The following is a 24635-nucleotide window of genomic DNA, read 5'->3' on the forward strand; positions in this document are numbered from 1 at the left end:
CACCTGGCTCTGGCCCACCCTGGTCCCAGACCCAGCCAAAAGCTCCCACCCTGGACTCCTGCAGCTCCCAGGCCTTTCCTGCCCTGGCTGCAGGGCAGGTTCTGCACCCCAAGACCCCAAAATACAGGATCCAGCTGTGCAGGCTGGAGTCCTGGCTCTGCAGGAGGCAGAAGTGGGGCTGTGCCACAGCGCTGAGTGGCAGCAGGAGCACTCAGAGTTGCTTTGTACTCCAGCTGGGCCCTGCCAGTGGCATTCAAAGCAAAGGCTCAGCTCGGACCAAGCCATTGATGCTGTAGTTAGGTCAAAATAAAAGAAAAAAAAAAAGCAAGCAAACAAAACAGGAAGAAGGGAAAAGGCAGCTTCCAGTCATATCTCGTTTATTAAGGTCTATGCCAGCCTCGGGAGAGCTCTTCCAGTAAGTAAACAGAGCAGGCGGCCGCATCTATAATGAATAAATTTATTGTCTTACAAAAATCATTGTCTAGAAATATGGGTATACAAGAAAACAAGATATTTGCAGTCAGACGCCTGGTGGTCAACAGCCAGTTTGATTAAAAATATCCAAACACACACAACAAAACCTTTGCGACAGATGTTAAAGCTTTTAACCAAAAAGGGAAATCCATGGGTTTTGAGCATGTGGCAGAGGAAGTTTCCTAGTTAACACTGATTCATTGTCACTAATATCAATAATACCACTTGGACTAGAGAGGTACATGATATGAAGCACAGTCAAAATTAATACATTAAATCATTGTTATATAGGCAAATTATATATGTAACGTTGTCTTAGTACTGTAGTGTCTAAGGCACTTTCTGTAATGTCAGTTTTCAGCTATTTAAACAAAAAGAACGCTAACTACTCACTGTAATACTGCTCAAAATAATAATAAAAAAAAAAACCAACAACAAAACAACAACAAAAAAAAAAAGGATTCACATCCACTGGCATGTTAACTGTAGGCAGGCAACATCCATCCATCCAGACAGGACCCCGGGGCTCCCAGAGCCTCCCACGGCCTGGCTCACATTAATAAATTAGTTTTGCCTGTGCTGTGTGTTTATTTCCCACTGGTGTTCACATTATCCCAGCCCGGGTGTCTGCAGGGCCCCGGGGGCTCTGAGCGCTCGGGGCTGCGCAGGGGACGGGACCCACCTCGGAGTGCCTGGACTGCATGGACACGAACGGATGGAGCAGGTGCTGAGAACACTTCAAATGGGATTGCAGGATAAAAATGGACGCTACTCACTCATCCCTACACTTCCCTCTAACACTTCCCAAGGCCGTTTTTCACAGTTCACTCAGGGGTCGTGTGCGGATCACAACAATTGGGAGCAAAGAAAGAAACGGGTGCGGTTTGGTCTTCACTGATCCGAGAGGCTGCGCCCAGCCCGGGGCCTGAAGGATGCTGCTGGACACAAGGCATGCACAGCCACGGCAAGGGGTCTGTCCTGGCCACCCACCCGCTGGGAATGACGCTTCTGGATTGATAAAAAAAAGTTTCATCCTTCACATGATGCTTTATAAAATGGCTTTACAATGAGTATCTGGAAAAGAGATGCACTGAACAGAGACGATCCCGGTTGTTTACTATATATAAAAAAGCGGTTGTACCTATATCTGAAGCAGGGTACAGTGTGGTGAGGCTGGAGAGCCTTAAGACATGGTTGACCTATGATAAGGAACCTTGTAGCACATGCCGAGGGTCGTAAGGCAGCTTTCCGGCCACAAGGCAGTTCCGAGGGCAGGCGGGGCGCTGCGAGCGCTCCGGCCCGGGGCTGGAAAGGTCTCTGCATGCAGGCGGGGCCGGGCGCTACTCGGCGGGGGCGGCCGGAGCCTCGTTCACATCGCTGCCCTTGCTCTCGGCATCGTCGTCCGACAGCTCCAGCGAGGCGCCCTCGATGTGCAGCTGCCGCCGGCCCGAGCGGCTCGAGGAGAAGGTGATGGGTCCCCCCCTCCTGCCAAGCGAGAGCAGCGCTGGGCCGGGGTCCTGGAGCTGGGCTGATCTTAAAGCCCGGCCCACCCCAGCCCCGCCCAGCAGGGACAGCTCCCACCGGCCCAGGCTGCTCCAAGCCCCAGTGTCCAGCCTGGCCTTGGGCACTGCAGCTGCTCCGGGAACCTGTGCCAGCCCTCCCAGGGAACAATTCCATCCCCATATCCCATCCAGCCCTGCCCTGTGTCAGTCTGAAGACATTCCCTGTGTCCTGTCTCTCCAGCCCTTGTCCCGAGTCCCTTCAGGTACTGGAAGGTCACAGTGAGGTCCTGCTGCAGCCCTCCCTGCTCAGCCCCAGGCTGCCTGCGGGGAACATTTCCCACAGGGAGTCTCAAACCCTCCTCCCTCCCCAAGGAGCCAGATCCCTGAGCTCCAACACCTCTGGCACGCTGGAATTCCTGCTTAGTTTGTACTTTATACCATCACCTTAGGTTTCCAAGTCTCAATTTAAAATGCTGTGTCTGCAGGAGCACCAAGCACAGACAAGAGGAGGCTCTGTACAAAATTCCAGGGCTGCTCAGGGAAGCTCAGCTCAGCAGCTCCAGCCAGGCTGAGCCCCTCTGTGCCACTCAGTGTGGCTCATGGGCTGCAGGAGTCACACTCTCCCCTGTCCCTGGCCCCCTGACCTGGATCCCACAGATCTGCTCTCAAGGAAACTGCTGCAACATTCCCAAAAGTCAGGGTCAGGACAAACAGGATCAGTACCAGTCACTGGAAAAGCACAACTGAGCTTTTACATTTACTGTGGCTGGGTTGGACTGGCTAGCCATGGAACCTGCCAATGTAAACTTGGAGGATTCTGAGCCCAGGAGCTGTCAGAAATACCCCTGGGGAGTATCTGGCAGCTTCCTTGGTACCAGCACCAGGCTCCAGTTTGACCCATTCCCTAAGCCCAGCAGCTGCTCAGCTGGAGTTCCCCAGGGATGATGCCCCATGGAGGGTGTGTGGGCAGGGAAGGGCTCAGCTCCACCCCAGTCCCAGGGCTGCAGTGGCACTGACTGACCTTAGCCTGTTTTTGAGGGTGCTGACCTCCCGGCTCAGCCCCTCGTTGGCCTCCGTGGCATCGTCCAGCTCCCGCTGCAGCTTGCGCCGGGACGCGTTGGCGCGCGTGGCCTCCTCCTCCGCCTCCTCCAGCTGCCGCTTCAGCTGCTTCATCCTGGCATTGGCCTTCTCCATCTGCAACCAGCCCACAGCTGCAGCCCCTGCCTGCTCCCCCTCCTGCAGGCTCCAGCCTGGAGCCCCAACACCGCGAGCTCCGGCCCTGGGAGGGCAGGCTGGAGCAGCCCATCCCAGCAGAGCTCACGCTCGGGGAGAATCCAGTCCCCGCTGGGCTCACACCGCTGTGGATTCTGTCCCATTACAGCTCCTCTTCACAAGCCCTTCCTGCCCCAAGGAGGTTTTACTGAGCCCCCACACACCTGCTCCTTGTACTGGTCCGCGTGGCGCCGCTCGTCCTCCACCTGCATGAAAACCTCCTTCAGCTTCTTCTCCGTGCGGCGCACCAGCTTGTTGGCAGCTGCTCTTTCCCTGGAACAACACAAAGCCAGCGTTTGTCCCAGTGCCTGAGGGCTGGGGACATCAGAGCTTCCCCCTGAAGGTGAAACTGGTACCGTGCTCTCTGAACATGCCACACAATGGAAGTGATTCCTGTGCCAGGGGCTGGCTGGGATGCTGGGGTGCTGGAGTGGGGGATGCTGGGGTGCGGGATGCAGGGATGGGGGATGCAGGGATGCAGGGATGGGGGATGCAGGGATGCAGGGGTGCAGGGATGGGGGATGCAGGGATGGGGGATGCAGGGGTGCAGGGATGGGGGATGCAGGGATGCTGGGGTGCAGGGATGGGGGATGCAGGGGTGCAGGGATGGGGGATGCAGAGATGGGGGATGCAGGGATGCAGGGATGGGGGGATGCTGGGGTGCAGGGATGCTGGGGTGCAGGGATGGGGGATGCAGGGATGGGGGATGCAGGGATGGGGGTTGCAGGGATGCAGGGGTGCAGGGATGGGGGATGCAGGGATGGGGGATGCAGGGATGCAGGGATGGGGGGATGCTGGGGTGCAGGGATGCTGGGGTGCAGGGATGGGGGATGCAGGGATGGGGGATGCAGGGATGGGGGGATGCAGGGATGGGGGGATGGAGGCATGCAGGGGTGCAGGGATGGGGAATGCAGGGATGGGGGATGCAGGGATGCAGCTCTCAGAGCACAAAGCCTTAGCCCTGGGGTGATGTGAGCATGGGATGAAGAGGGCTCAGAGGGTGCCTTCACAAGGAGATTGGACAGAGCAGCTTTAAAGCTGCTGCTTAACCAGTAACACAATCCTGCTGCAGAGCCCAGGAAGGACAGAGATGGTGGTGCTAGGACAGGCCCCAACTGCAAATGGGGGCAGGAACCAGCTAAAAAAGTGAATTTTGAAAACGGGATTACAAGGACAGATGGATAATTCACTGCAGGAAGACTTCTGGGGATCACAAGATTCATCTAAAACTGTATCACATGTTCCTCTAACCAAGCAACCAGGGGCGTCAAGGGGACATTTCATCTTGTCCCAGGAAACTCCAGCAGCACCTTGTGGCTCTGGGACATTGCAGAGTTCATCCAGCTGGTAGGAAGCAAATCCATTCTGGAACTCCCAACCCCAGGTACTCAACAGCTGCCTTGTTTATCCCCTGGACAGGAGTCTCCAGACAATAAACCCAAGGCCCTTCAGAAACTCCCAGCATGGAGCTCTCAGCCATTCAACCCACACAGGCAACCAGGTCTTACTTGGCTTCCTGTTCCAGCTGTTCTTCAAGCTGTGCAATCTTGGCTTCTAGAGTGGAAATTGTTGCCTTGAATTTGGACTTGACAGAGCCCTCCAGTTCCTGCAGCTTGGCCTTGAGTTCCTTGTTCTGCCTCTCCAGCTGCTGCCGCGCGTTCTCGCTCTTCTGGGCCGCGCTGCGCTCACCGGCCAGCTCCGAGTTCAGCGTGTCCACCTGGCAGGGAGGGGACAGGGCTCACTCAGGGCCACCAGAGCCTCCCTGGATGCCACACCCAGCACCAGCTGCCCTGGGCTCACCTGCAGCGTGGTCTTTCGGAAGCGTTCGTTGAGCAGCTCCATGTTGCTCTGCTCTTCCTCCAGCTCCTCCTCCAGCTGGGCAATCCGAGCCTCCAGCCGCCGCTTCTCGTCCAGCAGCGCTGACCTGCGCAGGGGAAGGGCTCAGGGCATGGCCAGAGCCAGCAGAGCTCTGGGGAGGTCACTTAGGATCAGGGAGTCTCCTGAGCTGGAAGGGACCCACAAAGATCCAGCTCCTGGCCCCCAGCAATCCCACCCATGGAGTCCAAGCTCCCCTGGAGCTCTGGCAGCCTGGTGCCCATTCCTGGGGAGCCTGGGCAATGCCAGCACCCTCTGGGGGAAGGACCTTTCCCTGATCTCCAGCCTGAGCCTCCAGCCCAGCCCCAGCCCGGACTCACTTCCCAGAGGCGGAGTTGGCGATCTCGTCTGCCAGCTCATCGCGCTCCTGCTCCGCGTGCCGCCGGGCGCGCTCCGACGCCGCAAACTCCTGCCAGGGTGGGAAACAGTCAGTGCAGCCCCAGGAGTGCCACAGCTTCAGCCTCCCAACAGCCCTGGGAGGTGCTGTGAACTGGGCTATCCCTGGGGGTTATAATGGATAAGGCAGCAGGACACACCAGCTGGGGCTGCAGTGGAGTTACCTCTCCCTGTCCCTGAACTGCGCCCCACACAAGGCAAGGGGAAAAATCCATGAAGATCAGTAACACCCAAGCCCTCAGCAGCAGGAGAAACCGCTGTGCCACATGTGCAGATAGACACAGTCTGTGTAAAGTAGGGCTAAAATAAGCAAATGTTTTAGGTTCTCACAGAGTTCTCAGCATGAAGACAAGAAAAGAACAAAAATTTAAAAGCTTCATCTCAACAGCACCGAACCTCAGATTATACATCTGCATTAAGTGGCAGAAACACTCAAGCATTTCCTAAGGACAATGAAATGCTCTACAAGTGCCACAATGAGGTCTGAAGGCCACCCAAGCCCACCTGGAGAAGCTCCAGGCAGTGCCAGGTTATCTGTGAAGGCTCCAAGGGAAGTGTGGTGAGTTTGTGTGACACTGCAATGTCCCACCTTGTGGCAGCACAGGGACAGTGGAACAGCAGAGATGCAGCAGGACTTGGAGCTCTCACATAAATTGCCCTCAGTGAGGGCAAACATACCCACTCGAGAAAGGGCTGAGAGGGCAGAGGGATAAACCTCCACACACATGAATGAGGCACCAGAGAGGGAACTGTCAATACATAAACCCTAACCTGGAAATAGAAATGGTATAAATTGTAAATATGTAAGCCCTAAGAACCCATTTCAGTGCTGACACTGAGCACTGCACCTCTCAGAGACTCCAGAACCACCCAGCACACTGTAGGGAAGCCTCAAATGTGTTTAAGCAGCAGTAATGCTTCCCTGCTGTCCAGAAAGTCCAGACTTCTACAAAGCTGTAAGGACTCACTGATGACCTGGAGCTGGGGAACCAGAGCTCTCCTGGCTCCCATTTCTCTGTTCAACACATTGCTTTTTACTTTTTTTACCCTCTCATCTTTGCCTTACTCTAAACAAGAAAAAACAATCTCTAGGATTTCCATCTCACCTCTTGAAGCTGGAGTATTTCTGCTTCGAGACTTTTGAGCTTCTTCTCACTCTCTTTGGACTGGGCAAAGATCTCGTCCCTGGATGCTCGGGCCTCTTCCAGCTCCCGCTGGTAGTCCTTCATCTGAGCCTGCAGGTGGAGAGAGAGGTGAGGAACAGCCAGGCTGCATCAGCACCACCACAAGATCCATTCCAGCCCCTGAGAGATAAGGCTGTTCTCCCTAAGTGGCTTCACTCCACTTAAAGGCATTTCCAGTTCTTCTGTATTGTAAAATCGCATTTTCTCATCTTTCCACCCCTCAATGCCTGGTCAGAAATAACACATTCCAAGACTTCAAGCATTCCATAGAATTAGAGAGTGGAATCTCAGAATGACCTGAGCTGGAAGGGCCCTTAATTATCATCCAGTGCCACCCCTGCCATGGGCAGGGGCATCTTCCACTATCCCAGGTTGCCCCAAGTCCTGTCCAGCCTGGCCTTGGACACCTCCAGGGATGTGGAAAGTGGTTTTGTGGCAGGGGAGTTTGGAACAAGATTCGCTTCAGGGTCCCTTACAACACAAACCATTCTGTGATTCTATAAAAGGAGGAGTTTTGAGTAGAGGATAAATCCAGGCTGGGCACTCTCAGACCCAGCAGATGAGTGATTCTCAGTCCTTCAGCTGCAGCTGCACTGGATGGAAGCGGCCCCTGGGCAGCTCCCAGGACAGAACCCAACTCCCTGATCAGCTGTGCCTACCTGGAGCTTCCTGAGCTGTTTGATGGCTTCATCCCGAGCCTTGTTTGCAGCCTCGATCTGCCCCTCCAGGTCCTTCAGATCCATCTCCAGCTTCTTCTTGGCTGCCACGGCCAGCGCCCGCTGCTTGCGCTCGTCCTCCAGCTCGGCCTCCAGCTCCCGCACCTGGGCCAGGCGTGGGCAGGATCAGCCCCTGCAGGGCTCACAGCCCAGGCCAGGCACCCCAAAAGAGCTGCCCAGGGCACAGGGACACCTCCCCACGGGAAAAGGCAGCTAAGGGGAGGGCACGGCAAGGCCAAATCCCAAATGGAAGCAGAGACCTCAACACTGAGCAAAAGGGAAAGCCCAGGAAAGAGCTCAGCATCGTTTCAGCCCCCTGCCCACCACTCCCATCCTCAGAGGGATCTCCAGGGCAGATGTCACAACCTCTGATGGAAAATAAGAAGCAGAATCACCTCATTGTCTCAAGAAAACAATGAAGCCGTTCCCTCTGAACAGCCCTTTACTGGCTTTATATACCAACAACCTCTTTTCACAAAACAAGAGAGTGTGAACAGCCAGGTCACATGGACTGAGCCAAACCTATGCAAAAATCAACTGAGCCAGAAATGCCACAGGTTACCAACATGAAAGAATATTTTGTTTTGAAGCAAATCTCCCTCCCAGTGCAAGGTCAGGAGCTCTTGTCCAGTTCAGATAACTTTGTACTGCAGTGGCCTTCCAAACCCTGCAGGCCAGGCTTATTCCCAAGATATCTCTACACTGGTGATTCTCACTTTTCTTTTCTTGGGATAAATCTTGAATTTCGGCTGGTTTATTCCTCAACACTTAATTTAGAACATCTTCTCTTACAAGCATGATCCTCTAAAGGAATTTCCTGAGGCTCTTCTGATCTTTGTGTTCCCAGAATTCTCAAGTCTGGCAAACCTGGAAGCTCTGCCTGATTCGCATTTAGGAAACTGTTCACTTAATTTTTGGGTCTATCTCAAGCATCCATGGATTTGTTCCTGGACAGCAAATAGGATGGGCTTGAAAATGCAACTGAGATATCCCTGTTCTGGGAATACACCCAGGCAGCAACAGCCAGACCTCGTGGAGTGGTTTTGGAGGGCACCAGCACCACCTGACACTGCCTGGTGACAGTGGCCAACCCTCAGCCAGAACTATGGTATGATTTGTAAAAATGCTACGCTTCGGGATTTCCACAGGGTGGAATCTTTAATTATTTTTCTGGTAGCACAGAAGGCTCAGAATTCTGGTAAAAGACCTTCCTCCCCTTCTGACTACATCACAAAGTAAAACAGACGTACTTGTTTCACCAGCATCCTCTTCTTCTCCTCGTTCTGTTCATCTCTGGCTTGCAGATCTCTGTCAAACTGGGCTTTCATGGCCTGCATGTTCACCTCCAGACGGAGTTTGGCATCTTCTGTGGCCTGCAGTTCATCTTCCAGCTCCTCCAGCTGAGTCCTCATCTCCTCCACCTGCTGCTCCAGGGTTCTCTTGGACTTCTCCAGCTCGTGGACCTAAGGCACAGACCCTGCTGAGAGCCTGTCCTTCAGGGCCTGGCAGGGCAGTGGCTGCCTCTGGGGACACTGAGCTCACAGCTGGGGCTGAAGCAGAGCCCCACAGTGCCAGAGCACAGCTCTCCCCTCCCTCAGCAGGGCTGGCAGAGGGGAAATCTGGGTTTGGGTAATGATGTCGGGCTGGGACACAGTGACACAGCAAAGACCAGCAGGGAAGGGCAGGGAGCCGCTGCTGCTGCCCCAGCTGGGAGTAGGAGGGAGAACACTGAAGGGTCACAGCTCTGCTCTGCCCTTGGTTCAACCATGTCCTGCAACTCAGTTTGACCAAAGGTAGCAGAAACCCTCATTACCCCTCATTTACACACAAAAATTATACCCAGCAACACAAAAATGAGCAAAAAAATGGCTGCCCCCACCTATCACAGCTGCAGCACATGACCAGTGCTATCAGACTGCAGTCCCACCTGCACTGATCCAAAGTATAAAACTGATATTTGGGATCTCCTTGAGGGTGAGAATACAGCTTTTGAAGAGGCCTGATGTTAACAAGGACCACCCCCTTATGTTGGGCATTAATTCCTCCAGCATTTTGGGTTCTGTTCTTGTGCACAGACAAACAGGCTGTGGAACCATACTCACATTTTTGCCCACATCATCTTTGGAGCTCATCAAGTCTTCCATATCTGCACGCAGCTGCTTGTTCTGCCTTTCAAATTCCTCCTTGGCCTCCAGGGCCTCCTCCAGGGCCCGGGCCAGGGACAGGGCTTTGGTTTCCTTCTCCCTCGCCTCTGCCTCAGCACGGTCTCGCTCCTCTGCATGTCTGGCAGAAATGTTCTTTTCTTCTGCCAGCATCTGAACATAAGAAACAATGAATCCATCTCTTAAGCTCCACAGTCAGGTCCTTCCTGCCTCAGGTGTTTTGTTCAGGCAGTGGTTCATGCTCAGGGTTTAACTGGCCCTCAGGAGCTGTCTGGTCCCTTGGTCATGATCCAAGTGCCAGTGAGAGAACAGCTACAGCTCCTCTGGGATGAGAGGAGGAAAGCAAGCTACTCATCAAGACTCAAGTTTTGTATCATTTCCATCTTTCACTCTTCAGATCCTTTTTTAGTCTACTTTGAGGGATTACAATAAAACCCTTAAATTTTTGTTCCAGAGTAATTCTCTTTCTCTACATGAAGAGGTGATTATTTGATCTGCCAAGCCTCAGAGGTGGCATCTGGCTCACAGAACTGGGAGTGACAAGTTACTCCTGACAAAGGCCAGCTGCTCCCAGATTTATCAACAACCACAGCACACGAGTCAGACCTTTCTTTACACAAGGCTCAGCAACAATAACAAGATTCCATTTAAAAACCCTAAAAATCCAGGAAGATGACAGGAAACTGGAGTACCTGGTCAAACTTCTTCTGCTTTTTCTCCAGGTTGGAGACAATCTGGCGCTGGTGATCCAGATCCACCATCAGGTCGTCCAGCTCCTGCTGCAAGCGGTTCTTGGTCTTCTCCAGTTTATCATAAGCCAGAGCCTTCTCCTCCAAGCGCTGGCTTAGGGCCTCCATGTCCTTCAACAACTTCTTCTTAATTTCCTCCAGGCCTTCAATGGTTCCCAAGTCATCATCCACCTTCTTCTTGGCCTCAGCCAACTGAAATTCAATAAAAGCAAGTGAAGTCCCTCAGTGCATCACGAGAGGGAGGAAAGGCACCCGGGGCAAAGAGCAAGAGCAGAGCAGGTGCTCCTGCAAGCTAAGGGAACACAAGAACTGGGAATTCTCAGGGTGCCAAGCAGGGCAAAGGCTGCCCATCACAGTTCAGTGTACACATCATTACTGCAGTGGAGAAAGGCCACAGGAAACTTCATTCCCGAGTCTTCTCCAGCACCTGTGCGAGTTCCATGGTGTGTTCCCCAAAGCTCTGGGACACCAGCTTGGGACAGCTCCTCTCTCAAGTGCTGCCACTCACAGCACCTTACCTGGGCCTGCAAGGCCAGCATCTGCTTCTCCAGGTTCTTCCTGGCCTCCTCTTCCTCCTCCTGCTGCTCTTGCAGGTTGTTCTTCTCCTCTTCCAGCTGCCTTATCCTGCTGCTGAGGTTGAGCTTCTGGCGGGTTTCCTCCTGGAGCAGCTCCTGGAGCACAAGCATGAGCAGAGCTGAGTGTGCCCTGAAACCCCCACAGCTCCACACAGGGAGCTCCAGGTTTATTTTTCCCTCAGATTTTGGGACAAGGATGTGCTTTATGAAGACATTTGTTATTTGGGTTTTCAAAAAGCCACTGACCATTCATTTTGGGCATACTTAAACCTTCATAAAGCATATTTCTGGTCAGGGAACCCATACCAGAGTCTGATCTAGAAGTCAATGGAAGATACTTTTCCATCTTTCAAGGGACTAGCACAGAAGTCACTCTCAAAATGTACTTTTTCTTTTTTCAGACAGGAATAGAGCACCTATTTTAAACCACCTGGGAAGAACATGGAGCAGCAAGTCCTGCAATGGAATGGCAGCATGCTTCCAGGTTTTCTGCATTGTTTAAATATAAAGGTCACTTTAAAGGTGGAAATGTCTGTTATAATGAAGTAATGAAAGGTTTAACACCCATCCTGCTCCCTACAAACCCCTCCAGTTGTGATTAACATCATCCAGAGTTAAGTGGTCACCATTAGAACTTTAATACAGGGAAGAAAAAATATATTGAAGTGATGAATATCTGCAGAAAGCTGATTTTTCTTATTCAAGAATCAAAACCCTGACAGTTTGATCTTCAGCTGTAAGAATTTGAAGTTTTCAGTAGCAGACAGGGTATTGTTTATCAAATATCCCAAGGATATTGACATTAAATTCTGCCTGGAAAGGTTTTTTTCATTTAACTCATCTCTGTTGGAGACAAAGACATGAAACAGAACTACCAGCTATCAGGTAGTGAAGCTCAGATAATGAAAACTTGGTTCCCCGTGTAGCTGAGCCATCCCAATCCATCCCATTTCACTGGACAGAACAGGAAATTCAGCTTCTACCCAGGGGACTTTCCAAAGCATGAATGAAAATGTATTTTCTGTTAGCAGTCAGCATTTCCCCGAGGAGCAGAGCTCCAGTGCCAAGCTCAGCTTTGCTGCACACACACCTGTGTATCCTGAAGCTGAGATTCCAAACTGGCTGCATCCTTGGCAAACTTGATGCCTTTCTTCTCTGCCTCCTCCAGCAGACTGGAGACATTGTCCAGCTCATTCTGCAAAACAAGCAGCCCAAAGGTAACAGCACAGCCCAAATCCCACTGGGGGCTGGAAATGCACAGCACAAAACCTCAGCAAATCCCAGCAACAGAGCCCAAGAGAGAGGGACAGCAAGCTAAAACCACTGAAGCCTGGCTACCAAATGGAAGTAGAACGTGCAGTAACAAAACAAGAGTTAGGCTACTGGGCTCTGATCCCTGCATTCACACTTGAATGCTGTTTTTAATTCTAGGACCATATATTTCATGGAAGCATTAACTCAGGGATCATCAGGGTGGCAGCTGGGTCAAAGCAAGAGGAAAGGTTCTGCCAGGTGCCAGCTGCTTATTGTGGGCTACACTACTTTTATATACAGTGAGAGACAGCCTGAAAGCTTCCTCCACATAGAGCTGGGCCATTCCCTTTTTGAAGCCTTAGCTGGATTTACCTGAAGCCCTCACTGCTGTGGTTCAGAAATCAGCCATGGCTGCATTTGCTCCATTTCCCAGAAACGTGAGCTTGTGCTTGCAAGCCCTCCCTGCTTGGAGCACCAAAGCAAACCAGTGGCCACCATCAGTTTTTGCTCATGCCTATAGAAAAGCTCAGCCCAGTCTACTCAATTCCCTAACCAAGATAAAAACCTGTATTCCAGCTGTCCTGTGCAGAGCTCCTGCAGGATTTGCTCTCCGGGATGGGAGGCACATCCTTCAGAGCCACTGGAACTCCCTCACAGCCCAGGACACTCAGGATTGATGTCACAGCTGTCCAGCTCTCCCCACCTGAGGCACATCACCACTCTGAGGCCTCTCAAGTCCATGAGAGCCCTTGCTGAGGCCACCTCCCACATCAGCCATTTCTGCACATGGTTACAACTTTGAACTCTTTGCCCATTTTCCAGGATTTTACGACTTCCAGAGCCTTACCTGCAGCTTGTTCGCCTTCTCCGCCAGCTCCACCCTCAGCCTCTCCCCTTCTGACACCTTTGCAGTCAGCTCCTGCACCTGAGCATCGAGTTTCTTCCTCTTGTGCTCAGACTCTGCCTTCACCTGCTGCAGCACCTTCACCTCGCAGGCCAGCTCCTTGTTGTCAGACTCCAACCCCTGCTTGTTCTTTTCAAGGTTTGCTTTGAACTAGGAAAGGCAAAAGCAAAGAAAATTAAACTCTTTGCTGCAGGTGAATATTTCCTGCTAAAGATGGTCCTGCAGATCAGGTTGCCATGCTCAGAGAGAAGCCAAGTGCTTGGCCAGATGTGAGCAGGGAGTGTTGAGAATGCTGCTGTGCAACACCCCGGGAGCGTCCGGGAAAGGCTGAGGGAACTCGGGGCGCTCTCTGCCAGGAGCAGTGAGGAGCAGCACAGGCAGGATCTGGGATGGCAGCACTGCAAATGATTGTTTTGGTAGCACTGCAAGGAGGAAGGAATGTGCCCATTAACAGATCAGCATGGCTCATCTCACAGAAATAAAAGGGAAGATATGAACCAAAGCTGCCCTGATTTGAGTAGGCAGAGCAGCCTGGAAGTGCAGAACAAAGCAATCCTCAGCACCGCACTGACATTTGTCAAAAGCCTTTAAAAAGCAATAATTGGCATAAGGGATGTTTAAGTGTCATTTTTGCTGTATCACCAGAGCTGACAGCATCTTGTCACAGGAGCTTTGTTCCAGATTGCAGGGTATTTTTCCATCTTTTCATGCTCTTAGTGAGAGTGTTTATTGAATAAGGACCAGAAGACATGCAGAAGATTTTCAAGTGAATAAAGCTGGTGAAAATCACAGTTTAACTACTGCATTTCTCACTTAATTTAGAATACTAAGGAAGCTTGTCCAGTATTCAGAATACATAAAAACATCACCACAGGATATGAACTGTCCACACACACATTGGTAAATGGCCCCAGCTGTAATTTCCAAAACTAAACACTTCTTCTGCTGGAATAATTCTCCTTGTGGACAAGAACAGGAGCCATGTGATCCACCTGTGCCTGCTGCTGCCTGCTCTGCTGCTGCCCACCAGAGGACACAAGTGCTGCTGATCAGCTGCAATATTGTCAAACCAACGTGATAAATCTCAACAACTGGGAAAGGTTTTTAGAGGACAGCTTAGCCTGTGATCATGGAAAACCTCTGCTCAGGTATCCTGGAAGGAACCACGCCTATGGTACTTGGAAAAACCCCTGAAGCAGAAAGTTCATTTTCTCCTCACCCTTTTGGCCTGTTCAAGCTGTTCAGAGAGCTCCTCCAGGGCAGTAGCATGCCTCTGCCTGATCTCCTGGATCTGGGCTTCATGGTTTTTGGTTTCCTCCTCAATTGCTTTCTTCAATTCAGCCACCTCCTGCTCTCGCTTTGTCCTGGAGGAAGCACCAAGGGTCACCAAAAAATCAACGTTTCTTTTGTAAATCGAAGATGAATTTCAGTGGTGCTTTCTCACACACACCATGATCCTACCTCAGCTCTTGCTGTGCTGCAGTGGTATCCAAAGTATCTTCCAGTTCAGTTTTTAAAGCCTCCAGCTCTTCACTCAAATCCCTTTTCTGCTTTTCTGCCTTGTTCCGTGACGCCTTCTCAGACTCCAGATCCTCCTGGAGCTCTGCAATCTGAGCCTGCAGCTCCCTGATCACTTTCAGGGCATTGTTCTTCTGAACTGCTTCCTCATCCCCTCTGTCAAACAGAGCCACCACAGTTACTGGGATTTCACCTGCTCTCACAATCATCTGCTTCAATTACCTACAAAAACAGCTTAACTCTTCCACTAAAATAAAATAAATATAAAAGTTTATAGAATGGCTGGGTTGGAAGGGGCATTAAGCATCATCAAATTCCCACCCCTTCCATGGGCAGAGACACCTTCCACCATCCCAGGTTGCTCCAAGCCCATCCAACTTGGAAGTGTCCAAGTGAAACCTCTCTTTGCAGAGCAAGGATGCCAAGGGACACCTGTGTCCCTTTAGGTCTGCCATGTGCACAGCACAGGGGTCCAGAGCTGCTCCAGAACTGCTCCTGCAGCATTCCCAGCTCTGGGGAAATTCAGTCGGGGGGAGTTTGTCCCACACTGACCTGGCCACAGCAGCCTGCAGCTCCTCCTCTTTCTTGGCCAGCTGGATCTTCAGCTCCTCAATCTGGGCTTGCAGCTCAGCTATTTGGTCCTGCAGGTCTGTTGTTTCCCCATCCAGTTTTCTTTTTGCTTTTTCTAACTCTTGACGGGTCTTCTCCTCCTTTTTTAGGCGTTCTAAAGGAAGCAAAGAATTAAATTCCTATGGAATTGTTCCTCTTGTCACCCTCAGGGAGTTTGGGGTGGCAGGAAGGGTGGGAAGTTTAATTGATGCTGCTTCAATTCTTTCTCCAGTCTGCAGAAAAATGAAATAGCAAAGGAGAACTTCATGGCTTAGCCAGAAAGTCAGGGGAAAGTCTCTGACAACTGTGAATAGTTTGAGATGAGGCAACAGAAACATTTGGTAGAAAATAAGGAGTAACAGACTCAAAAAAAGAAGATAAACTGGGGCCTGGAACAAATGCTGGCTTGCATGGCTTTGGAAGGGCTAGGCCAGACTCCAAAAAAGTCTACTGGAAAATGCCATAGCTTAAAGTAAACTTGAATAAACCATTTTACAAGTATCTGTGCTATTTAATCACATATCATAATCAATATTTAGCAAAACTCTGCAACCCTCCCAGTAATTGATTTGTGTGGCTGGGATGCTCCAGCCCTAAGGAATTCTTTGGGATTCATCCCATCAGCAATCAGCCATTCAGCCCGTGGCAGAATCACAGCAGGTCCAGGCTGTGCTGCCCACACCAGCAGATGAGGATGTGGAGCAGATCTCAGCCACAGAAGGATTTGCTGAGCAGAGCCTCAGCACAGTTCTAAAGGCAGTGGCATCAATTTAGAATTCTAAGTGGCAGCAGGAGTTATTACCCTTGTTCAATACTTTGTGGCTCCTCAATGCAAAGATTTCCCTCACACCCTTCCTAAACCTCCTTCTGGACCAGGATCTTTGACAGGGAGAGGGAGCCGTGGTCAAGCATCACCTCAGAGCCACCCTGGGCTATTTGGGATTTTCCAGACAACCTAAAGTAACACTGCTTTTCTCCAAACAGTTTCACATTCCAAAAGAACTGTACTTTTCCCTCTGTTTTTACATGGAGTTCCTGGTGAGTGACAGTTAGAGCGGTGTCACAAGACCCAGTTTTGTAATTGAGAAAGTTCACAGCAAACTGAATTAATTTTTTTTCCCCAAATATCAGTGCCTAGCAGTGCCAAGACTCTAGCAGAGAGACCTTAATGGCTTCTTGAATCATCTCCAAGAGTAAATATCATTTTACTCTGCTTTCCTAGCCAAGAAATTGCATGACTTAAAATATAAGTTTTAATTTCCACTTCTAAGGTCATCAGTCTTGAAATGGCTCTGTAACCAAACACATCTGTCAAGTTCCTAGGCCTGATTTAAGCACAGAGCTACTCCAGCAGTATTTTCCAGTGAGTAAAGCTTACTTAGACCCGTCTTAAAGTCTCTGAATACAACTGTTAAAGACAAGGTTCATCAATCTAGCCCTGTAAGCTCAGTCCCTTCCTACACAGATAAGGTAAAACTCTGATACTCTCCCAGAAGCACATCAGCCTTAAAATATGTAGCAAGACAGGCCACAACACAGCAAGTGCAAGAGCTGTTCCCAAATTAGGGCACAGAGAACAACTTTCTCTATTATTTTGCAACTCTGACTTGGCAGCTCATTAATGTTGCACAGTATCTATAGTAATTAAAAAAACCAACATAAAATCAAGAAAGGTTGCATGTGGGGCAGGTTTAACTTGTGACAACACTGGCAAAACAATCCAAAACAAATGAGAAGGAATGGAACCATTTTAGATGGAATCATGGAATGGTTTGGGTTGGAAGAGATCTTAAATCTCAGCTCACTCCAACCCCCTGCCTTGGGCAAAACACCTTCCACCAGAGCAGGCTGCTCAACAAAAATAAAGCATTATAAAATAAATCTATAAATATAATGAAAATATATATATGAAGAAAAGCAAAACAGTTGAGATTTGCTCATTGAAAAACAATGCTGGAAGCTAAAGAGTGCCTGCTGCCATTGCTGTAGGAATTCTCTGGTGTTAGAGAAAAGTGGGAGAAACTTCCCAGGAGCCAGGATGTTTTCCCTCGGTGCTAATGGACACAGGCAGCAGCAGGAATTTCTGAGTGTCTGTAAAGGAAATGGATTCTCAGAAATGAAAACCTGAAAAGTTCAACAGGAAAGAGACAGAGCAGCCAGATGCAACAAGTCTTGCACGAGAATTCCTTCAGGAACTGGCTGAAATGGCAGCTCTGGAGCATCCCCAGCTCAGGTTACTCTGCACAGGCTGAGCAGACACTGAGCCCTGTCCCGAGGGATCCATTCCCTCCTGGCAGCAGGTCCAGGCTCTTCCCAGGCACAACAAACCTTCCAAGTCAGTGATCATCATTTCCTGCTTGTTCTTCAGTTTGGCCAAGTTTTTGGCTTTTTCTTCTTCTTCAGCCAGCTGAGAAGAGCATTCAGCAATCCGATCCTCCATCAGCTTCTTCTCCTGGGGAGGAGAAAGAGGAGGAAAAAGAACTTAAGCACAACTTCCAGAGTCCCTAAGCAATGCAAATAAAGGAATGGACAAAGCCCACAGAAGGGTGTCATAGAGCACAATATTCTATTACAGATTTTGGTTTTAATACAGATTTCATTTCAACTGACTATCAATATTAAGGATCAATTGGAATTGTTTGGAAACGTGAACACTTAATTTCCAAGAGAGACCTGGAATTCAGCACTCAGCAGGCCTGGCTTTAGGGCAGCAGTGGGAATCTGTTTGCACAGAGCAATGGCAGCTATAAACAATTTTTCAAGCTCAAAGATTTTGCCCTGGTCACACCCCTCAAGTGTCCAGGTGCAAATGTCCCAGATGCTGTGATTGCAGCTTTGGGAGCTGTCCCTTGGCATCTCCACCCTGCACACTGCTCTCACCTTCAGAAATTTGGAATTTTGGTCCTCCAACAGAAGGATCTCCTCCTCCATCTTCTTGATCTTTGCTTCAGCTGTCACTTTTTCAAGCTGCAGCTTCTGCCGAGCTCCCTCCTCCTCATCAAGTTGTTCCTCCAGGTCCTGGCAAGAGAGAGAACTGCATCTGTGCATTTTCCAGGTTAGCCATGTGGGAACATTTTGGGATTTTTAGCTTAGAGACAAAGAGGTGCTATTTTGAAAAGCCTCTTGTCCTAACACACACTAAACCCACATTTGCTTTGTTAGATTCATTTACAGGATGAATGATCTGGTAAGGAAATAAGGGCCATGGGATACACCTGGAATTTCTGATGCTCTGAATTCCAGCTTTGGGTGAAATGTGCTGTCTAGGAAACACACACTCACTGCCCACAGTCCTCACCTTCCTAATCCCAACTATAAAATAAAACAGCTGTAATCAATGGCATCCAAATCAGATCAGGCTTTATGTCAGGGACTTCCCAGCACACTGCACCTGAATGGAGCACCTGGTGGAAAAATGGGAAGAGATTCCACAGGAAACAACTCCCCTTATTTCAATATCACAGCTGGAAGTTCAGTTATTGACACAAAGAGTTGAAAAGCAATAATGCACTGTGCTTCTGAGGGTTTAAATAGGATTCATTTCAATATAATTAGTAAGACATTTATGAAAGGCATCAAAAGCTGTGAGAAGTGGAGTTTATTTCCTCTTCAGCTGCTTTTAATATTTTGGAAGACAGGTAAGTTCTCAGCTACTCCTTTTTTTAGGGCTACCAGTATTTAAAAAAAGGAAGCATCTAAATAATCTGATTTTCAAAAAAAACCTCAGTCAAGTAACTTGGAGGAAATGACATTGTCTTAGTAAAGTCAAATGAGGAATATCCTTCATGATGTTTGATGGATTTCAGTCCAAAAGGAACATTTCTCTCACAAGGGACACATCAGTCTGTCTCTAAGGCCTGTGCAGTCCTGCCTGGTTCCTGCCCTCAGAGCACTCTACTGCCTTTAATTAACTCTCAGCACACCCTGACAGGGCATCCTGGCTTTCCTTTCTGTCCTCACCCTCACCTGAGACCACACAAAGCTCATAAGACTGAACACAGAGAGAGAAGAGAAAAAAAAATCATCTTATTCCACTCAGGAGCCAAACTCCTCTGTCCTGTAGAGATGCTGAGGGAGCTTCCCAATCCTACTTCTGCACCTCCAGCCACTGAGAACCATACCTGGATATGGCCCTGCATTTTCTTCTTCTCATTCTGCAATATTTGGTTTCTTTCCTCCTCCTCCTCAACCCTGGATTCCAAATCATGGAGAATTTCTTCCAACTCTTGCTTTTTGGCAGCCAAGCGAGCCCTCATCTCCTCAGCCTCTGCAAAGAGCTCTGTCTCAGCCTGGAGCTGCTCTGCAAGGATGTTCTTCTCCTCCAGAACCTGCAAATACAAAAGGCAGGAAAGCTTTAAAAATGACACTTCAGTGAGAGATCACACCTATGACAACTACAAAGGTACTTCAAGGCCGTGTTCTGCTCCAATTCCCAACTCCCATGTCCACATCCCACCCCAAAGACCTTCAGAAGAGGCTTTAGCAGCAGTGCAGGGGACAGCAGCTGTGGCTCCAGCTGTACTTCCTGCTCTGCTCCCTGCACAGTGGCAGAGCAGTGTCATGGGCTGATCCCAGAGTTATTGGAACCTCTGGCCAGTCCCAATCCCCATCCCTGAGGATGCCACTTGTCACCCACTGCCACCCTGGAAGTGTCCCCACCCAGCCAGATCCTCATCCACCCATCAACTCCCTGTGTCTCCAGTGTAGAGACCAGGATGCCACAGGGGACACTGCCCAATGCACAAGTGCAGGATGACACTGAAATTGCTCTTCCTTTATTCACTGAATTTCTGCCATCACAGAAAGCCACCAAATCTGTAGAGTTGTCCCAAGTGTTTGCCCACAGCTTGCCCAGCCCAGGCACAGAGTGACATTGCCACTGAATTTCTCCTGTAAACCAGGAAAGGCCACAAAATCAGGTTTTGTTAACATGCCTCTGCACCCCTGGAGGAGCAGCTCGTGGTTCTTCCTGTTCCATATTCCAGCAGAGTGAGAATCAGCTCACCTGATTCTCTTTTGCTCCCCAATTTGGCTCCCTCACATGGGACAAAGCACAATTCATGTCCTGCATATCAAAAGCTGATCTTGGACACAAACCTGTTGGTGTTTCCTTTCCATTTCCTCAAGTTCTGCCTCCACTTTTGTCTGTTTTTCTTTCACCTTCATCAGCTCCTCATCCTTGGCTTGAAGCTCCTCTTCCTGACGAGTGACCTGAAGAAGAGGCTTCACCTGCAAAGGTTGAAATGAAAATGTGAGACCCTGCCCTCACCTATTTATGGGTGAATGAAACAGAATAGAAGAGAACAGAAGGAACCTTGGTGAAGACTCTCCACCACTGCCAGTGCCTCAGCTTCAAATATGCAGCACAATTCCTCTGCAGGATTTTCAGTGCACTCAGCTGCTGCTGCTTCTTTGCAAAGGCCCTGAAGACAGCAAAAAGTTTGTGTAAAATACAACTGACCATCATTTAATAAACCCAACCCTACAACACTTACAGACCATAAGTAGTCTTATCTCTAAGTTTCAGTAACAACACCGGATTTATGAGCTCTTGCTCCTATAAAGGCAGAGCAAGAGCTGGATTCACCATTTCCAATAATTAAAAATGCTGTTTGCTCTTACTTTCAACAGGGTTTTTTTCTTAGAAAGACAAAATCAGGATGGATTCACTACTTTAATTTTTAAAAAGCAGCTTTCAGAGTACTTCCAGGAACCTCCAGTGGGACAGGAGGAGAGACAGAGGAATTTTGCAGCTACTCTTAAGAGCTGTGTGTGCCACAAAGGCAAGAACAGAGAGATTGTTGAGGAATGAAGGTGAAAATTCTCCCCAGGCAAAAATCCACTTAATACCCAGGATACAATTACAGCTCCTCAGGCAACACACTCAGGAAATCTGTCCTGAAATACAAGTTTTAATGCACAGCTCCCTGTCAGAGAGGCTTGAGAGACCCAAAGAAGACCCAGCCGAGGAGCACACTCACTTCCTGGCCAGGTATCCCCTGCACACTGCCTGGAAGAAGATGATGATGTCTGTGATCTTCAGGTCCCGCTCTTCTTCCAGGTGGGCCAGGACTCCAGCTCGGAAGAAGATCTTGCTCTGTCCAATTCTGTACAAGTTGGGGTCCAGCTCCAAGGCTCTGATCTGAACAGACAGGGAAGGGCATTGTTGTTACACCAAGGAAAGGACAATTTGGGGGAATTTTTCAATGTTTTGACAATATTTAGCTATAAACACTTACCATACGCTCACAGGCTTGCTTACCATCCATGAAACCTTTGGGAATTGCATTGGGAGTGAGGATCTCATACCTTGAAGGCAAATGAAATAACACCTTTATGTTCAACAAGAAACAATGTGATTTATAGTATAAATTTATAACATAAACTACTGTGACCAAGTGCACAGTTAGGGAAGTTCTCCAGGAAGCTTTTCCAGCAGCCAATATTGGATTGTTTCCCCTTCCCTGGTGTCTTTAGAATAAACTGCAGTAGTTAAACACTTGAAGTTCAAGGCCTCAAAATCAGTTTTTGATTTCCTTTGAGCTGGGCTGGGGGAGGAGAGAGGAGTGTAGGGCCTTCAATTATTTAACAAGGAACTTTAGCTCCTAAGACCTCCAAAGCCTGCTGCTGCTGTTACCTCTGCCTGAATTCCTGGAACACGATCCTGTTTGGGAATCCTTGCCGACAGATCCTTATTCCTTCCAAAACCCCATTGCACCGGAGCTGATCTAGAACCAGATGTGGGTCCAGTTTTCCAGCCTGGACAAAACAAAACATAGATGATTTTAATTGGTATTGGTGGCAAACTGTAGTTCAGCTTTTCAGGCTAACTGTGACTCAGGGGGTGTGCAGGGAACTCTGAGAGGATCTCGCTCACGGGGACAATCTAACCGCGACTGGAGAAGGGAGACCCGGGCAGGGTGCAGGACTCAGTGAGGGTGAAAAGCAGTGAGAGGCAAGAATGAGGAGCGGCCTGCAGCCCCTACCCTCTTCTCGTGGTTGGGGATGATGCAGCGCACGAAGTTGGGGTTGGTGTTGCGGAGCGTGGCCATCAGCTTCGTGAGCGACTCCTTGTAGAGCTGGCCCACGGTGCGGAACATCCCCTTCTTGGTCTTGTAGGCAGAGCCGAAGGCCGTCTCGGTGATGCCGGTGACCTGGTCCAGCCCCACGATGCGATCCACTGGTGGGGACAAGAGGGAAGGGCTGAGTGGCCCCGGGGCTGGCGGGCGGCAGCGGCGGAGGAGCAGCAGCGAAAGCTTGGGGACAACGCCGGGGCGAGGCAGCCGCAGCGGGGACCGGGGACACTGTGCACAAGCTCGGGGACCAAAAGCCACAGACTCATCCAGCACAAGAGTGTAGCTTCAGGAGGTACAGGCTGAAATATCCAGCTCTTTACTTGCAGTTCTACATGACCGGGAAAGCTGTTTTCTGTATTTAAGTCAACTTTACAGAGATGTAAATTCCACTTTCCAGGCAGCTTTCTCTCTGAGTTCTTACAGTGCACAGTATTTCTGAGCTGAACTTTTGGAATTACACATCTGTGCATGAAAAGTCACTTATGACCATGAGATTGATTAAACCTGAGTTTAATTCATGTTTTAATAGAAATTTACAGCAGAGTTGGAAATAGAAATAGTGTTGTTTCAGTGACAAGAGGGGAAAAAGTATCTGCCAGACTTGTGCTCAGCTGTTGTTTGGTAGAGTTCTTCCCATTTTTAAATACACATGCAAAGACCTCCCTACCCAAAAGACAAGTTTCAAACCAGGAAAACTCCACCCCAAAGCACTTCCAAGCTACCAGAAAGCATCACAACAGAAATTTTTCTTTGATTCTTTGGAACATTTTGGGTAAGGATCTCAAGGGTTCGTTTTTCAGAAGCACAATTAGAAATGTGACTGCCATTATTAAAACCGTGAAGGTGATTCCATGTGCATGTCAAGAACTATGTAAAGAGTTCACTAAAAGATACATGGGTGGCTTAACACCTCAGTAATTGCAGCTGGTGCTTCTTAGAACTGAGCAAATCCCAACATTTGTGGGTTCTCCATGAAATCCAAGCTGGGCAGCCAGAAACAAGCAACTATTTGCAGGCTACAGCTTCAATTTTGTCATGTTAGCTTCAAATTCATTTAAACCAAAGCAGAGAAAATTTTGCTTTCCTACCAGAATTATCTGATAAATAAGGGACACTATTTAACTTCTTCCTAATATTCAACTGGTCAAAGGTCTATTTAAAATAAATAAATAAATAAAGGAAAATTAAAAGCAGAGAAACATGGGGCATCAAATTTCAGTAAGTCTTGCGTGTAGAGCAGAGCCCAGATCCCCCACAGGGTTTTGAACACAAGAATTAAACTTATTTAAGTTGGAGAAATAAGTAGGTGGTAAGGTGTTTATAAGGTCATACCCCAAATTGTTTTGAAGCAGAATTCTGTCCCAAATCAGCCACGGGATAGAGATTACAAGGAGTCACTTTTATAGAGGATGAAATGATTGTTGGTATTAAAAACCTGCACCCACCAGGTCCCACTGAGCACTGCAACCACTCAGCTTTTTTTCACAGTGTCCTTCCTAAAATTTGGCAAACAGATGTGATCTTGCACAGTTTTGTTTTGCTCCTCTCTGTGCTCCAGCTCCAGGAGGGTGATTTATATTTCAGATGGGATTACTGATGTTAAATGTGAGCTCTGCCTCTAAGTTTAAAGCCTGAACTGCATGGCTGGACCATCACCCCTGGCTGAAGCCCCAGGAACAAAAGTCTCCAGGAATTCCTTTGGGAACACCCCTGGTTTCCTCAGGGATGGGATGTATCAGGAATAGAGAAAGATAAACCCAAAATCTGAAGGCACAACCTTCACATCCATGTGCTTCTAAAATTGGGGAGAGGAATCCAAGAAGGATGAGGAAGTTGAATTAAATATCTAAAGTGTCCTCAAAGACATTCCAAGTGCAGTTCTCGATTTCTCAATATCCCAAAAAACCATCTGCAGCTTATATAAATATTAAAATTAAGAAGCTTTTAAATAAAAGAACAATTCCAGCAAGGCTGGAAGAAGTTTATTCCACTTTCTACCCCCACTAAAACTGCAGCACTCATCCTGATTACTTCAAAACATTCTCAAGCTCTCCTCCCAAAAGGCCACAGCCACGTCCTCAAACATCCCAGAGTTTTGTCAATGTTGGACTGCAGAAAGAAGCTTGATAGTGTTACAAAGCTTTTGCATTCTCTCAAATGCTTGGAGCTACCAGAATTGTCACTTAGAGGCAATTCCACATCTCCTCATGGAACCAGGAAGCAACAAACCTTTTCATCTGCAATGCATAACTGGAGATGCTTTGTGTGTGTGCAGCAGCAGCTGGACAGGAATGCACTGGGGGCCCCATGGGGGCTGGGGGGGTTTTACCTAAATTCAGCATGAAATGAGAAGTTCATGCAAGCCTACG

General features: G+C 49.1%; 1 protein-coding gene across 2 annotated transcripts in view; it reads right to left on the bottom strand.

The window, feature by feature from the left end:
• Positions 1–360: 360 nt before the first annotated feature.
• The window catches only part of MYH10 (myosin heavy chain 10), an 87229-nt gene continuing 62954 nt past the window's right edge, over positions 361–24635 (bottom strand). For both annotated transcript variants that reach the window (XM_014259684.2, XM_014259683.2), the window contains exons 16-41: positions 22177–22370; positions 21828–21949; positions 21430–21499; positions 21172–21332; positions 20505–20613; positions 20288–20419; positions 19312–19518; positions 18071–18208; positions 17519–17642; positions 15134–15305; positions 14525–14737; positions 14283–14427; positions 13007–13213; positions 11996–12100; positions 10849–11001; positions 10274–10522; positions 9522–9734; positions 8670–8882; positions 7363–7524; positions 6626–6754; positions 5444–5532; positions 5049–5172; positions 4757–4965; positions 3413–3521; positions 2998–3170; positions 361–1959 (exon numbers count right to left, since the gene is read on the bottom strand). In XM_014259684.2, coding sequence (XP_014115159.1) covers positions 1815–1959; positions 2998–3170; positions 3413–3521; positions 4757–4965; positions 5049–5172; positions 5444–5532; positions 6626–6754; positions 7363–7524; positions 8670–8882; positions 9522–9734; positions 10274–10522; positions 10849–11001; positions 11996–12100; positions 13007–13213; positions 14283–14427; positions 14525–14737; positions 15134–15305; positions 17519–17642; positions 18071–18208; positions 19312–19518; positions 20288–20419; positions 20505–20613; positions 21172–21332; positions 21430–21499; positions 21828–21949; positions 22177–22370 — 4067 coding nt within the window. In that variant the 3' untranslated portion in view covers positions 361–1814. The remainder of the gene's footprint in view (positions 1960–2997; positions 3171–3412; positions 3522–4756; positions 4966–5048; positions 5173–5443; positions 5533–6625; positions 6755–7362; positions 7525–8669; positions 8883–9521; positions 9735–10273; positions 10523–10848; positions 11002–11995; positions 12101–13006; positions 13214–14282; positions 14428–14524; positions 14738–15133; positions 15306–17518; positions 17643–18070; positions 18209–19311; positions 19519–20287; positions 20420–20504; positions 20614–21171; positions 21333–21429; positions 21500–21827; positions 21950–22176; positions 22371–24635) is intronic.

Source organism: Pseudopodoces humilis, chromosome 21 (genome assembly GCF_049639895.1).
Source record: "Pseudopodoces humilis isolate 2021_Gansu_Grassland_sample_001 chromosome 21, ASM4963989v1, whole genome shotgun sequence".
NCBI lineage: Eukaryota > Metazoa > Chordata > Aves > Passeriformes > Paridae > Pseudopodoces > Pseudopodoces humilis.